Consider the following 14,820-nt stretch of genomic DNA (forward strand, 5'->3'; position numbering starts at 1 on the left):
CACCAGCCCGTTCCTGACGGCCCAGTAATCGTGTGGATGTGCAAACGATGAGCTCTTAGTGGTCGCGGGAATGACTCGGCTCTGGATCCAAGCTCCACAAGAATACGAACAAACCACCTCGGTACATTGATGACACCCCGTCCTGGAGTCCTCAAGGCCTCGAGTCGAGGAATTCCTCATCCTCTTCTTCGAGGGCAGCTGTACAGAACACCAAAATGGCGGCCGCGATCGCCCATTTCAAAACAATCCCTTGGGCTGCGGCCATCATATCAGACCCACAATGGACGCCTACAAGAACAGCTTCGCGCGTCCCGAAACCTACCACGGAAGACTCCTTCTTCGCTGAAACCCTCGGTACTGATCGCACAATTCGGCATTGTCTTACTCTGCGCCCGACTGTCGCAGAGGAGGGCACACAGATTGCGTATAAAGAAGTTCGGACCATGATGGAATTAGGAGAAGGGCTGAACGGCCACCCAAAGATACTACACGGCGGCTTTGTAGCAACAATGCTAGATGAGATCTGCGGCGTGCTAATTACGCTGAATTTGGAGAAAAAGGTCGAAAGGTTACGGAAAGAGGGACTGAGTCCCCACGGAGGCATGAACTGCTTCACAGCTTGTGGGTGACATCAACGTTGGCGGCTATTACATATGAGCCAAGGACTCATTGAATCCGCAGATCTGAACACAAACTACAAGAAGCCCGTCCCTGCGCCTGGCCCTGTACTATGTACGGCGCGGTTTGAACGACAAGAAAGAAACAAAACCTTCGTCAGTGCCACCATAGAGGACGGCAATGGTACAGTGTACACGATTGGCGAAGGAATGTTCGTCGAGGTCAAGAACAGCTTGTGAACCCTGTCTCAGAGGGAGTGGTTTCCAAGGGCGCCGTAGGCCGACTCTGACTCTGACTCCCACGATATGTATCATCTCCTTGCACACTTTTCGCCCGAGACTGGTACTCGTCATTGAGTTTGATCGAGGATCCAGGTACACACAGCACTGGCCTTCACAAACATTCACCACATCGGCAAATGGTGAATCACTATGTACTACCATATGGTGGCATTCCTCAAGCGCTTCGACAGCAGCCTTGTTCTAGACTATAGATGTACAGAAGCTCTAACAAGGGAGCACTAAGGGTTGATTGGCATTGTCTTTTGGTAGTCAAGTGAGTAAGCCTTGATATTCTAACTAATTTCGTTCAATGGGTAGTTTTATTTGCTTTGCACTGCAAGCATGGTCTTGGGAAGACAGTCAATGACAATATTCCAAGTGGTTTGCTAGCTTTTGGACTTTCGTAGCTATTGTGGAATGCCCTACCATATAGCACCTGATTTACATTTAAGCGAATGCAGAAGGTGACTGCATCCTCCTCCGACTGGTTCGTTGGCCTGTACATTTAATTTCGCCCTCAAGAAATTCAATCTATTTCCTGACCCTATCGCGAATGTTTGTAGAAAGAATTACACTAACATGATCTCCAGCAAGCATAAGCGCATAGCACCTTGAGCACAACCTGCATTACATAGTAGGTGTCTGGACTTCTCTAACCTGGATTTCGCACCTTTCCTCCAATTACTCATATCCATGCTCGGGCCTATCCTTGCTCATCGGTGCCTACAAGTCCACGGAGCCATTTGTCTTTCTTTCGCATCGTTCATTGGCAAATGCCCAATCTTTGATTGAAAGGACCATCTTCATTTCCGCATACTACAGTACAGAGACCCAAGGCCGGAGCAGTGTCCTCTTCAGTCCTGCCATCGGATGTATATGAGACCTCCGGAGATTGTGACACGGCGGCAGATCGACCTTCTCTAAAGAGCATTAAACTGTTTGGCGCACCGTTCTGACACACGACATGTGAGATATAGCTCTGATTCGGGAGGTCATAGGGCAGAGTAGTGACGATGCAGTGCGACACTCTGGCGCTACGATCTGGTCAAGTTTCTTCTACCCCGCAAAACACTCGAGCCACGAGGCTGGAGGAACGACAAGGGCGTCAACAACTAGGGTTAAGTAGGTCTGGGAGTGCGGCCACCCCGATGTGCCCTGGTTCAGAACGTCTTGATTTGCTTGTTTTACCCAGGCCTGCATTCACATGTTGCTCTGGTCATTAGTCGGTGCGGGTGGGCACACTTGACAGTGATATATTGCCCTCCGGCCCGGTGACTCTCGGCTGAATCGGGCTAGTCTCATCATGGTACTCCTGAGCATTCCTGTGTCCCATCTTGTTATTTTGATATTTCATTTCACATTCATTTCTTGTTACGCTTGTTGTTAATCACCATCCAAGGGCGTGCTGCTAAGTGGTTGCACCAATCACTGATCCATATAACTCGCCACTGCCATGCAATTCTCCTTGCAAGATAGGCTTCGTGGTGATGCTAGACAGAGCCCGGAGAATCCATGAATGCCGAATGATCACACGAAAAGCCATGGCAAGTCATCGGAGAGGCTTGTTTGCGGTTCTCGAATAGATGACCACAGACCAAACGCTCAGGGGTGGGGGCAATAGTGAGAGGTCCCTGGCGGGCGCCATGTGCAAGTGAATATGCTGCCTCTTGATTCACCTGGATTCATCTTGATTCTTCAGAGTATAAGGGGACGCATTATTCTCCCCTTCTTCTCCCCACTATCAATACTCAACCTTGATCACATTCTTTGCTTGGTCAACTCTTCTTGGTATTGCAACTAAACTCACAGTACATCTTGACATGAAGTTCACTCCGGTAGTCTCCTGCCTGTTGGCGGTAGGCTCCAATGCATTTATAGGAGTACCTGATATGAGCAGGCTCGTTCAGAAGGCTCTTGATCTTCTGGATGTCTCATTGGATCCATCGACTAATGCTCCTGCGGGGGTATTAGTTGCTCCTTCAGCTACTACCTTGGCCACAGTTGTGAGCAAACCTACCCCACGGGCAGTCAACAATGCGGCGGATACAGCATACTGGCTGGCAGATACCCCAAAGCAAGGTGTTGCTGCCTTCAACAAGGACCCTCAGGGCTACAAGGTCTGGCGCAATGTCAAAGACTATGGTGCTAAGGGTAGGTTTCATTGATATACTCAAATGCCCATCTAAGCAGCTAACGTAAAATAGGTGATGGTGTAACGGACGACTCTGATGCAATCAATCGTGCTATCGCAGACCAAGATCGTTGCGGCCCATGGGTTTGCGATTCTTCCACCGACTCGCCTGCTGTCGTCTACTTCCCATCTGGCACTTATGTTATCGGAAAAGCTATTGTTATGTACTACATGACCCAGCTCCACGGAAATGCCAATGATCTCCCGATTCTGAAGGCTGCGCCCACGCTCCAGGCTCTGGCTCTGATTGATGCAAGCCCTTACAGCAATGAGAATGGCGAAGCAGGCTGGATCTCGACCAATTTATTCATGCGTCAGATTCGCAATTTTGTCATCGATTTGACCCCTATTTCACCAGAGAAGGCTGCACAGGGCATCCACTGGCCAGCATCGCAGGCAACTTCCATTCAAAATGTCAAGATTCGCATGGCTCAGTCCGCAAACTCACAGCAAACTGGTCTCTTTATTGAAAATGGCAAGTACCCCCAAAATGTACGGTCAAATATTCATATGGGAATGGTTGCTAACTATAACCAGGATCTGGCGGTTACTTGGTAGATCTTGACATCACTGGTGGTCTTTATGGTATGAACATCGGTAATCAACAATTCACCATGCGCGGCATCAAGATATCGAAGGCCCAGATCGGCATTTCCCAGATCTGGAACTGGGGCTGGCTGTACCAAGGACTTCACATCTCCGATTGCAAAACTGCATTCTCTATGATCAACGGTCTCACTAATGATCAGCTCGTTGGCTCTGCGGTCATCGTTGACAGCGACATCACGAATTGCGACACATTTGTTGACATGGCCTGGACACCCAATGCTAAGCCCATTGGCGCTGGACAGCTGATCTTGGAGAATATTGAGCTCACCAATGTCGGAACCGCCGTCAAGGGGTCCAACACAACTGTTCTCCCCGGAGGCACCACGACCATCACAGCCTGGGGCCAGGGAAATAAGTACACACCGAATGGTCCCGAGAAGTTCCAAGGTCCCTTGACTCCAGCAAAGCGACCCTCAGAACTTCTCAATGGCAACAAATACTGGGCGGTCGTCAAGCCTCAATACGAGCGCCTACCCTTGTCGACATTCATTAGTGCACGCACTGCTGGAGCTAAAGGCGATGGTAGAACAGACGATACCACTGCCATCCAGAACGCTGTCAACCGGGCCGTTTCCGAGAACAAGATCGTATTCTTTGATCACGGCGTTTACAAGATTACTAAGACCATCTACCTGCCACCAGGAGCACGTCTGGTCGGAGAAATCTACTCTGTGATTATGGCATCCGGAAATACCTGGGGCGATGTCAATAACCCGGTACCAGTTATCCAGATTGGCAAGCCCGGTGAGCGAGGCAGCATTGAGTGGTCTGACATGGTCGTGGCGACACAGGGTCCTACTCCAGGAGCTAAGATTATCGAGTACAACCTCGACACAACCCGCGGATCAGGTATCTGGGATGTACACACCCGCATTGGTGGTGCAAAGGGAACCAACCTGCAGGTTGCCCAATGCCCTATCTACACGACAAAGCCTGAGTGTATGTCTGCACATACGAATGTCCATGTCACGAAGACTGGAAACGGTGCTTATTTTGAAAACAATTGGTTCTGGGTAAGTCATGATTAGTGTTCTTTGGGTGTGAGTCTCGCTAACAGTATTCAACAGACTGCCGATCACGACCTAGATGACTGGAACAGCACGCGAGTCTCCATCTATACAGGCCGTGGCATGCTTGTCGAGGCATCAAATGTAATGCTCTGGGCCAGCGGCGTCGAGCACCATGCTCTCTACCAATACCAATTCGCCAACGCGAAGAACATCTTCGCTGGATTCATTCAGACCGAAACGCCGTACTACATGCCGAACCCAGATGCTAAATCACAACCCTACCCGATCTCTTCGGCTCTCAACGACCCCAACTACGCTACAGCCTGCCCAGCTGGTTCCATCTGCGATGCATACGGCCTGAGGATCTTGAACTCTCAATCCGTACACGTCTACGGAGCGGGACTGTACTCGTTCTTCAGGGACTACGACGTGTCGTGCAGCTCACCCGATGCTCCAAACGGGAACCGATACTGCCAGGATCGGATCTTGAGCATTGAGGGTTCGTCGACCAGCGACGTGATCATCTACACCTTGAACGAAGTAGGTGCGTTACAGATGGTTACGATCGATGGTCAGGACAAGGCGAAGTGGTCGGATAACCTGAGTGTATATCCCAACGCCATCGGCCTCTTCACTTACAAGGTTTGAGAAACGAGGTAGAGTAAGCCGTTTCTTCATAGCGAAGGGAGTGGGGCTTCCACAGAATGTGCAAACTTTTCCATCTACCTTGTCTTACTCTTCCTCATGTCTATATTTAGGGACTACTTCGCATGCTAGATGCTAAATCAGGTAGATCAAGGCCTGCTTAGAGGTTTTTTTTCCTTGAGGAAATCAACATGATGGAGCCTGGGTATTCCTTTTCCTACCCAATGCATTTTCTCTTTCTCTCTTTATTTCCGTTCTCCATGTCGTGTATCTGATATCAGGATAGTATATCTCCTCACCTTGCATAGCAAGACGAGGGGCAAATGAAAGGTTGGAAAGCTGCGAATACGTGGACGTCTATGGCAGATATAAATGGGATATGTTTAACGATGAGCGCAGCACTGGAGGGTCTTAGTCTCTGTCTTGTGTGTGGTTTTCCTTATCTTATGTGAATTCTCCATGCGATCCTTTCACTAGTGTGTCTTTGTAGCTTCGTGGACAAGTACCTACCTACATATCGAAAGAACGCCCTGTTTGGTTTAGCGTAGGATGTACGACAAAGTTAAGAAGTGACATGTCAAGAAATCTTGCATTCACACGACTGAGAATGCGTATACCTTTAAGCGCAGTTGTTTGCAATGACAGCATAATGAGGACGACGTATGATTTGCAAGATGATAGGCTGATCCAGCATACATGTGAATGTGGAGAACGTACGCCTCGCGCCCCTCTTCCCGGCCGTTTCACGTGTGATTGATGATAGGCAAAATGGGAGTCGATGACTGACATAGAGTGGCTCAAGTAACTGACAAATTATCGATGTCGCACGTTTTGTCATCAAGTTTGAAACTATTTTTTCTTCCTGATCGCTGGCAGAATTATTGGGGTACGTGGGAAGTTTGTGCCGCTTTATGCCTACTATGTATTGTATGCGTGTACGTGGAGTTTTGGCCATGCTGTATAAATCCGGGTGGATTTGGGCGCGTGTGTACTCGTACACGTTTGATGACACTGTCGAATGGACCTAGTAAAGGAGTATGGAATGAAGAAGGAGAATAATAGCGTAGAGGAATTATTGAGGAGTAATAGAATCATTTGGAGAGGGCACAGAGAGAATAGATGGAACGAGTTTACTAAGTTACCAGGAGCGAACGAGAATAGTCGGTACTCGGTAACAACCTAGTTAGGACAAGTGCGCGATTGATGATGAAAATCATGGTGATGGCCCAAGGCAGGCAATAGAATTGCATAGACTGGGCTGACCGGGCATGGTTTGGTTGGCCTGAGACTGGCTGGCTGGGCTGGCTGGTTAGTTAGTTGGTTGGTTGGTTGCTAAGTCCGTCGGCGGGTGGTAGTGTAGTGGTGATGATGGTCTTGTAGCAGCAGAGCAGTTCTCGACAATACGACGTTGCGGCTGTTCAAGAAACTCCGAGACCAGCTAACATCGCCACCGCCTCAGCCTCCGCCTGAAGCTGGTCATGTAACACATTATTGGCAATGTGTCCGTGACCTGCGTGGAAGTGTTTATGCGAAATGGGATGAGGGAAGAGGGGAGCAAGAGAAATGAGGAAGAGGGAAGAGGATGAGAAAAGGAAGAAGAGGATAGAAATGTAGAGTGTAAAGATGGTGCTACATGTAATATGTATGCATGATGTATGGGAGATTCGATGATGTATGCGTGTCCTAGACTCGTAGTGTTCCGAGTCTAGGATACCCCAAAAGTGGATTAGATTACTGTGGGTAAAATGAATGACAACTGCTAACGTTCTGGAAGGTGAGGAGCAAACAGGGGCCAACTCCGACAAGTCCAAAAAAGAAAGGTAACTATTAATTGGTTACTACATACTTGGTGGAGATGGTCGTTATTGTACATATGTACTCCGTAGAAGAGAAAAGAAGCCGTAGAATAGTTAGGCACTCTAGGGTATTGACAGTTGTAGGCCGTTGGGTGATTCAGATGCCAAAAATAGGAATGATGGGATGTCTGGATAGGGGGAGTTCGCCTTCAGACCATGCCCGATTGGTATTGGCGTGGTTGCCCCCCTGGTGTATTTTGAATGTTTATTGCTATCGACTCGTCTTTAAGCCCAATCGGGTTTAGTCCCTATGAATCCACTCTCTCCTCACTCTCTCTCCCTAAACATCCTCAACCCTTTCCTTTCAATCTTTCCTCTTCGTTCCTCCACACTGTTACTCCTCATCCTTCTCCTCCTCCTTCTTCCGTCCTCCCATCATTAATTTCTAGACACCTTTCACTCGCTCGCTATTCTCAACTTATCCCATTTTCAATTCAACCGCCATTCTTCCTTCGTTGCTAGTCACTCGTTACCCACCTCGGAATCCATATTTTGTCTCACGCCTCCGGTTGATTGATTGGCCCTCCGCGTTTCGAAAGTCGTTGACCTGCCCCCATTTCCATCCCAAAACACTCAACACCAGTTACACCATCACTTCCACCTGATCATTTCACCGCCAGCCCGCGTAATTTCTCGAGTCCTCTCCATCTACTCATCACATATCCGTCCTACCGAACTAGAGCTACTGCCTCTCCTACACGAACCTACGAGCCGCCTCATAGCATATAAACGGTGTACACGATGAGGCCCGCTCAGTTGCTCGCTGCGGTCGTCGCACTGTCCTCCGTCACCGCCGCCTGGCCAGACATGTTCGACCATACAAATGCAATCTCTCCCGTCAAGAATGTGATCTACGGAAGGCAAGACAGTGGGTTGACCCGGCATACTACAACTCCCCTGCATCACACGCGATACTAACAGCACTACCCATAGATTCGGAATCCACAGAGCCTAGCAAGACCGCAGAACCAAAGTCCTCCGCCACGGATGGAAAGCCAGAGAAGACTGAAGATCCAAAGGAGACAAACTCGGGATCCGCGTCGGCCACTGCCACAGGAAAGGACAAGGCTTCACAGACCGGAAAGGCCAGTGGCACTGCCAGCGCCACCAAGTCCAAGTCCAAGTCCATCGCTCCCGACAAGCCGGCTGGTGGTATCCAAATGATCACCCCGGAGGCCATTGCTGGACCTCAATACTACAAGATTGGTGACTGGGTCACATTTGCCTGGAACTACACCAGTCTCCTCGTTACTCCCAAGGCCATTGACATCATGGCTACATGCACAAAGAACCAGGCAACTTACACGCTCGCGGTCAATCAATCTGTGGAGGAGACGGGCCGCATCCTATGGGATACCTCCAAGGACAAGGACAGCAACAATCCTCTTCTTACCGAAATGTATACCTTGCTCGTCTACGACTCCGAATCCGACGTTACGGCCATCCCATCGCCAGGCCATTTGGGCAGCGCCAACTCCTTCAGGTTCGGTCTCTATCAGCCACAGAAATACGTCCCTTGGGCGGGTATGTTATCACGATGGTCTTCATTCGATATTTAACACTAACACCACTTCAGAGTTCGAGTGCGCAAACTGCAACGGTGCCATGGGCACCTTGACCCTCAATGCCCTCTTCATCACATGCGCGACCACATTCGGATCCCTTCTCTACTTCGCCTATAGTTTCGGCGCCTTCTGATCTCGTCCTTCCGGAACCATGTCGAAACCTCATATTGAATGGGAATCACTCTCCGAACTACCCACATTCTAAATAGCATCAACATCCTCTGCATCGAAATAACGGCGTTCTCTCACTATTTATATTTGTTCTTGTACATTCACTCCTTATACGGTCTAAAATATTGGTTTACAGCGGCAACGCTACGCTACGAAGAGTCTAGTCACTGCTCGTGACTAGTGGAGTTTCCGGTGTGGTGCGCTATCTATATGGAGAATTATTGGGCTGGTGTGGGCGCAGAACTTGCATCTTTTGAAATATAAAAGGCTTTAATACTTTTGGCGAGAATACAGGAGAAGCACAGCGCAGGAGAAGACGAAGGCACTTGGCATCATACATTTCCGATTGCTGAAAGGTTGAGGGTGAAATTTGGGTAGAGTTGGAAGCGCATGTCACGATCTATGTCAATGTAGCGTTCTTGCGTGAAGCACTACATTATCGCTCCTTCACATATCACATACTAAATGCATCAAATCACGAGCTTGCAATGCTTTCAAAAGTTGAACCACACAATATCTCTCGAATTTGTTCCATTAATGATATCGTTCGCTCGTTCAAGTGTGACCCTCGGCTGTGTATCAACAAACACATTGCGGAATGCAATGTACCTACGCATTCCTTCTTTACTACGCCTATCTATCGAGAAGGAAAATATAATGAAATAGAATTTGGTATCTCCCAGGAAACCCGAACGCCGACCCAGGAATGTTTAGGCATGCACGATAGATTCCATTCCCTTGTTCCATGTTCTTTATGTCCTTCTGTGTGAACCGTAAGTATATCAGGACACAATATATGTCCATGTGAAAGAGACGAAATGAACTTGCTCAAAGATTCCCTCCACAGCCGCAGGTGAATCTGGAAAATGCATCATCAAGCCCTTCCAGACGGCCTGTTTCTCCTCCATTCTTCTTTGAGCACCCAGCGACCCCTCCCCGCCGTACCCTTCTCCAGTGTCGCCAGCGTCTTCAGGCACTCTCTAAACTCTTCACTGCGACCAGGAACCTGCCGACACAAGTGGTCGAACTGATCCACCAGCATCTTTGTGGGTACGGAGCCATTGTGCGTGAGCATGAACTCTCGAATCCTCTCCAACATTGCACGGCCCCGGAAGGCGGTGGGCGTAGACGTTCCCGAGCGAGACGATGAGCCCCCAGAAGTATCGCCACGACCTTGACGAGCGGCGAGATTGGTCAGGATAGAAGACGACGAGGGTCCGCCTCCTCGGCCACCCCTCGATGCGCCCAAGCCGCCCCGCGTGGAAGATGCCATGGGCCGGGGACGCGGCGCCTCGGGTCGTCCAGCCTCGCCGTAGAGTCCCGTCCAGGTCAGTGTCCCCGCTGGCACTGTTCGTGCCTGCTGCTCGGCCTTGCGTAATTCCTCTGCTGCCTGCGCAGCTGTCCGCCGAGCCTCACGCTGGATGAAGGCCGGGTCGGCTTGTACTTTGCGCTTGCGGCCACCTGGCGCGGAGCTCATGATGGCGTCGTGCTCGAGGACCGAGTGCACGCCTGATTTGGCGAATATAGTCGACATGAGACGGTTGTCTGATTTCCCTTCGCCATTCTCGCCCTCTGCTTTGCTTTCGGTGGCGGGTTCTTCCTCTTCTGTGGGTGCTTGGAAGGTTTCTGCATGATCGATGCCGTAGACTTTTGCTAGATCTGCCTTCGTTGTCGTTTCGCTGTCTGTTTCTTTGGCCTTGCCTTTACCTGTGTCCGACGTCGGCGTAGGCAGTGCCTTCCCGGACTCTTTACCGGCTTCGAAATCGACTTCGGAGCCGCGGAATATGTTAGCTGTCTCCGTCTCGGTTTCGACACTCTCGTTTCCGAGCGTGAATAGGTCGTGAAGATCGCTCATTTGAAAAGTCTGCTGCTTCTTCGGATCTCTCAAAACTCGATTGGTGAGAAACTGCTTGAAGATCTGTCGGTGATATATCTTCTCCTCGATGGTACCGGCGGACATGAGACGGTATATCTCAACCTCTCGCTTCTGTCCCAAGCGCCACGATCGCTCTCGTGCTTGGACATCCGTCGAAGGATTCCAGTCTGGGTCGTAGATGATAACACGGTTAGCACCTGTCAGGTTTACTCCCAAGCCACCGACTTTCGTCGTGAGTAAGAACACATGCAAATCAGGGTTTCGGTTGAATTCGTCCACTAGATCCTGTCGGTTCTTGATTGGTGTCTCGCCATCCATGCGTCGATAATTGATGCCGTCAAGACTTTTCATCATTTTCTCCAGTATGTCGAGCATGATGCGATGCTGAGCGAAGAGGAGTGTCTTATGGCCACCTTTCTTCCAAAGTGATACGAGCTCCTTGACGACTTGCATTTTTCCAGACTTGTTCGCTGCTCCATAATCAAGACGCTTTGAACCGTTCTTGTGATCTGTCAGGTCTGGGTGGTTGCATACTTTCCGCAGCCAATCTATACCATAGAGCATCTGTCGTTTGCCACTCTGGATGGATTTCATTTCATCCGAACTCAGAAAATTCTCATATGCTGACCGTTGCTGTTTCGTGAGTTTGCAGAACAACACTTGCTCTTTTTTCTTGGGCAAATCCGTAGCAACGTCAACTTTGAATCGTTGTAGGAGGTATGGACTAATTGCATCTTTGAGGGTTTCTGCACATCGCATTGCAGTCTCGTATTCCAAATTCGACGCGTTGGCGTATCCGCCACGCTTTATCGGAAATTCGAACTGATTGCGGAAGTTGATCAAAGTTCCCAGTCGCATTGGATAGACGAAATCAAATAATGACCAAAGCTCGGTCAAATTGTTCTGCATCGGCGTTCCAGACAAAATGATACGGTTTGGTGTACGGAGCTCTTTGCAGTGAATCGTTATAGAGGTATTGGGGTTTCGGATTTTATGGCCTTCATCGAGCACCGCAACATCCCATTCTGTGGGAATAAGAAACTCGGCATATGTTTGTAGTCCCGAGTACGTCGTGACTAGAACATGGCCGTGGCGTTTGACCTTCTCGACAATCTTCTTCGCGGCTTTGCCTGCGCTTGTTAATGTCTCGTCGTAGTCGCCATAACTTCGCAGCTCCATTTCTCTTTCCATGCGATCCTCACGTCTAGTATCAAGCATCCCACTACCTGATGTGTGCAGAATCGAGACGCGCAAGGCCGGCCACCAACGATGAAATTCGTTGACCCACTGCTTCATGACTGTAGCTGGACACACCACAATGACTGGCTTGACAAGCTTCCTCGAGTAATGAAGTCCGGCAATGAACGATATGGCCTGAATGGTTTTACCCAGGCCCATCTCATCACCAACAATTCCGCCCACACCTTGTGCATATAGTTCCCAAAGCCATTGAACGCCTGTCTTTTGATAGTCGAAAAGGGCTGGGTAGATGTCGCCTGGAATTCGGAAGCCGCCGTCAAATTCAGTATCAGACTGTGTGGGATGTGGTAGATAACACTCCTCGTCCTCTTCCTCAGCAATAGCAATACCTTGCTTCTCGTTTGCTCGTTTCCGTGCGTTCGAGCGATCGTGTGTCCATTTGCGCAAGCGATCTTTGTATACTCGCTCGTTTCCATCATCAACACCCGCAAGATCTTCCTCTTCAGCCACTGGTTGTGAAACTTTCTCCTTTTTGTTCTTATTAACACTTGTCTTGCTTTTCCGGCTTCCCGAATCTCCTTTGTAATCATCATCTTCAGATAATTCTTCATAGGCTCCTTCGGACTCACTAAGAGCCGCTAGCTGACGATCCGTCATGCCAGACTCGAAGTCATCGTCTGAATCTCCACCAGGGCCTTCAGCTGCACTGCTGCTATCGTCAAAATCTACCTTACGAGTGATCCTCCGCTTCTTGGCAGGTCGAATGTTAGAAGCACTTGAATCCGACTCCACATCCTGGAAACCCGGTTTCATTAGATTCTGATGCGATTTTGGACCTTCGTCTGGCTCCTCTATGATGTCTTCAACCTCTGCATCTAGCATGACCTCTTCCAGCTTGGATTCCGTGCCTTGTGCTTGCGCCAATTTCGAAAATGGTGTGATTTTTCCTGTCCGTATCAAAAAATCTCGCCTGGATTCGTTGGGAAGCGGTCGATTAACACCATCGGCTAGAGATTCTTCCTCCTCTGGCCCTTTGTGTCGGTCGTTTATGCGTTTTTGAATGATGTCCTGCTCAGCATCTATCTCATCTATCCGCTTCTGAAAACCCGCCAACTCTGCACGAAGTTTGAGCTTCTGGGTATCTACCATCGGCATCGCAAGCCGATTTCTAAGTTTTTGTATGGCAACCTGTGTTCGCTTGACCTCTGTTTCATTCTTCTCCATGCGCTTTTTATCTCGCTCATCAGCCTGTTCTGTGAGCAGTTGGTCGGCCTGGCGGCCAATATCCCGTTCCATGTCATCCTGATTCCGAGTACCAGTAGTGAGATACTTCAGACGGGCCTCCTCATCTGCGTTCTCTGATATAACTGATTCCATATCTGATGCATCCTCGTTCACGGCAGTTCCTTCCTCTTGAATATTTGGTGATGTGCCGCTCTTCTCCAAGACTGATGATGTATCCTCAGGCGCCTGCGCCGTATCACTTTCCGAGGTATGCATCCCAGATATTTGACTGAGTATTGTCTGGGAGGTATGTGGCTCAGTGATCGAAGCAAGAATCACGATGCTTGCTTGTGAGATGGGCGACTGATGCCTACGAGGGTGGTTGCCTGCGGGCGAAAAGCTGCGGATGATGTGCGGTGCAGGCTAAGGGTCGTGGAGGAGATTTGCGAGGAACTGTCGAAGGGCGAAAAGTCCCATCACGTAGGGCAGTACCGTGAACGAGCGTCTAGGCGTAGGAAAATGGTTAGCCACTTGATGCTGCGCATAAAAAGTTCATACAACGTCATCGAATCGCGCCAAGAGCTAGCGTCAATGCCAAAACACGTGATGATCATCCACGCGACTTAAACTATCCCTGCGTCGATCTCCACTAGAAATGCTACATTAGGTACAGATGTGTGGTACGTACTACATATGCTTATTGTATTGGACGATATCTCTTCGAATTCCAAAATGAAGTGTGAATCCAACAGCAGCGAACTATCAATTAATGACATTAAATAAGCAATGTTCCGCCTCCCGCACATCTTATCACTAGTTGAATATCCATGTCGCGACTCACGAAGCATCCAATAGTGGCTGATACAGGTGTTGTACATATATTGAAAAGTCTCCCTACTCGTGGGCATGTGATAAATAAAGACGATCATTTGAAATGGCATACAGACTTTATTTTAGGCACTCTGGGGGCATCATTCGGAAAGATAACTGCCCATGGGCAGTCCAAGTGACATGTTTTCATGTGAGTTCAGATTTGTATTTATTTAGTACACAACTTGATTTCGTTCAGTCTTCAAATATCATCATGTCCGTTATATCCGTGGGCTTCCGTCATTTTACCACGTATTCAATTTTCGTTCGTTTACCTATAACGGCCTCTCTTCGAAGACTTCGGAGACATTGGATGACATAACTCGGAACATTTACCCACGCTACGAATGTCTCCTGTCTCCATCGCAACTCTTTGTCTTAATACGAATCGTCTTAGATTCTTTTATAAGAACTAGTTCCGTAGGCGATGATCCAACAAGCTCAGCATAAGAGTTTTATGGTTGAGCTTGAACCCAATAAGCTCACAGCTACGACGTGCTGACATCGAACCCTTGGAAGAGGCATAAGAAAATTACGTAGTCGCGGCAATTATGGATTTAATGTATTGTACTATATGATGAATTGGTCCTTATTAGTGATGTAAAACGAAACTGCGAGTTCATCAGCTTATATATAATGCAAGACATGTACACCCTTTCCGCGCACCGTAGTATCAATAATTCAATACTATTATCAAGCCAAAC

At 48.9% G+C, this 14,820-nt stretch overlaps 4 protein-coding genes across 4 annotated transcripts; 3 read left to right on the plus strand and 1 right to left on the minus strand.

The window, feature by feature from the left end:
- Positions 1–215: 215 nt before the first annotated feature.
- Positions 216–857, plus strand: BU24DRAFT_409277 (Thioesterase/thiol ester dehydrase-isomerase; the record flags this gene model as incomplete). Its single annotated transcript, XM_033525907.1, has 2 exons — positions 216–621; positions 682–857. The coding sequence occupies 2 exons, from the start codon at positions 216–218 to the stop codon at positions 855–857; spliced, it is 582 nt and encodes a 193-aa protein (XP_033384469.1).
- Positions 858–2,788: 1,931 nt separating this feature from the next.
- Positions 2,789–5,357, plus strand: BU24DRAFT_462326 (glycoside hydrolase family 55 protein; the record flags this gene model as incomplete). The annotated part of the gene is made up of 4 exons (XM_033531990.1): positions 2,789–3,050; positions 3,104–3,547; positions 3,628–4,712; positions 4,767–5,357. The coding sequence occupies 4 exons, from the start codon at positions 2,789–2,791 to the stop codon at positions 5,355–5,357; spliced, it is 2,382 nt and encodes a 793-aa protein (XP_033384470.1).
- A 2,346-nt stretch (positions 5,358–7,703) lies between these two features.
- Positions 7,704–9,171, plus strand: BU24DRAFT_194461 (uncharacterized protein). Its single transcript, XM_033521741.1, has 3 exons — positions 7,704–8,078; positions 8,144–8,734; positions 8,787–9,171. The coding sequence occupies exons 1-3, from the start codon at positions 7,952–7,954 to the stop codon at positions 8,906–8,908; spliced, it is 840 nt and encodes a 279-aa protein (XP_033384471.1). The 5' UTR covers positions 7,704–7,951; the 3' UTR covers positions 8,909–9,171.
- Positions 9,172–9,465: 294 nt separating this feature from the next.
- Positions 9,466–13,780, minus strand: BU24DRAFT_422477 (DNA repair and recombination protein RAD26). Its single transcript, XM_033527993.1, has one exon. The coding sequence runs from the start codon at positions 13,520–13,522 to the stop codon at positions 9,821–9,823; it is 3,702 nt and encodes a 1,233-aa protein (XP_033384472.1). The 5' UTR covers positions 13,523–13,780; the 3' UTR covers positions 9,466–9,820.
- Positions 13,781–14,820: the final 1,040 nt, after the last annotated feature.

Source organism: Aaosphaeria arxii, assembly GCF_010015735.1.
Source record: "Aaosphaeria arxii CBS 175.79 unplaced genomic scaffold BU24scaffold_4, whole genome shotgun sequence".
NCBI classification, from domain to species: Eukaryota; Fungi; Ascomycota; class Dothideomycetes; order Pleosporales; genus Aaosphaeria; species Aaosphaeria arxii.

Coding starts and splice junctions, on each gene's coding strand:
- BU24DRAFT_422477 (XM_033527993.1), bottom strand. CDS start 13,522: ATGCATACCTCGGAAAGTGATACGGCGCAGGCGCCTGAGGATACATCA.
- BU24DRAFT_194461 (XM_033521741.1), top strand. CDS start 7,952: ATGAGGCCCGCTCAGTTGCTCGCTGCGGTCGTCGCACTGTCCTCCGTC. Junction 8,079..8,143: donor GATCTACGGAAGGCAAGACA/GTGGGTTGACCC, acceptor CACTACCCATAG/ATTCGGAATCCACAGAGCCT. Junction 8,735..8,786: donor GAAATACGTCCCTTGGGCGG/GTATGTTATCAC, acceptor ACACCACTTCAG/AGTTCGAGTGCGCAAACTGC.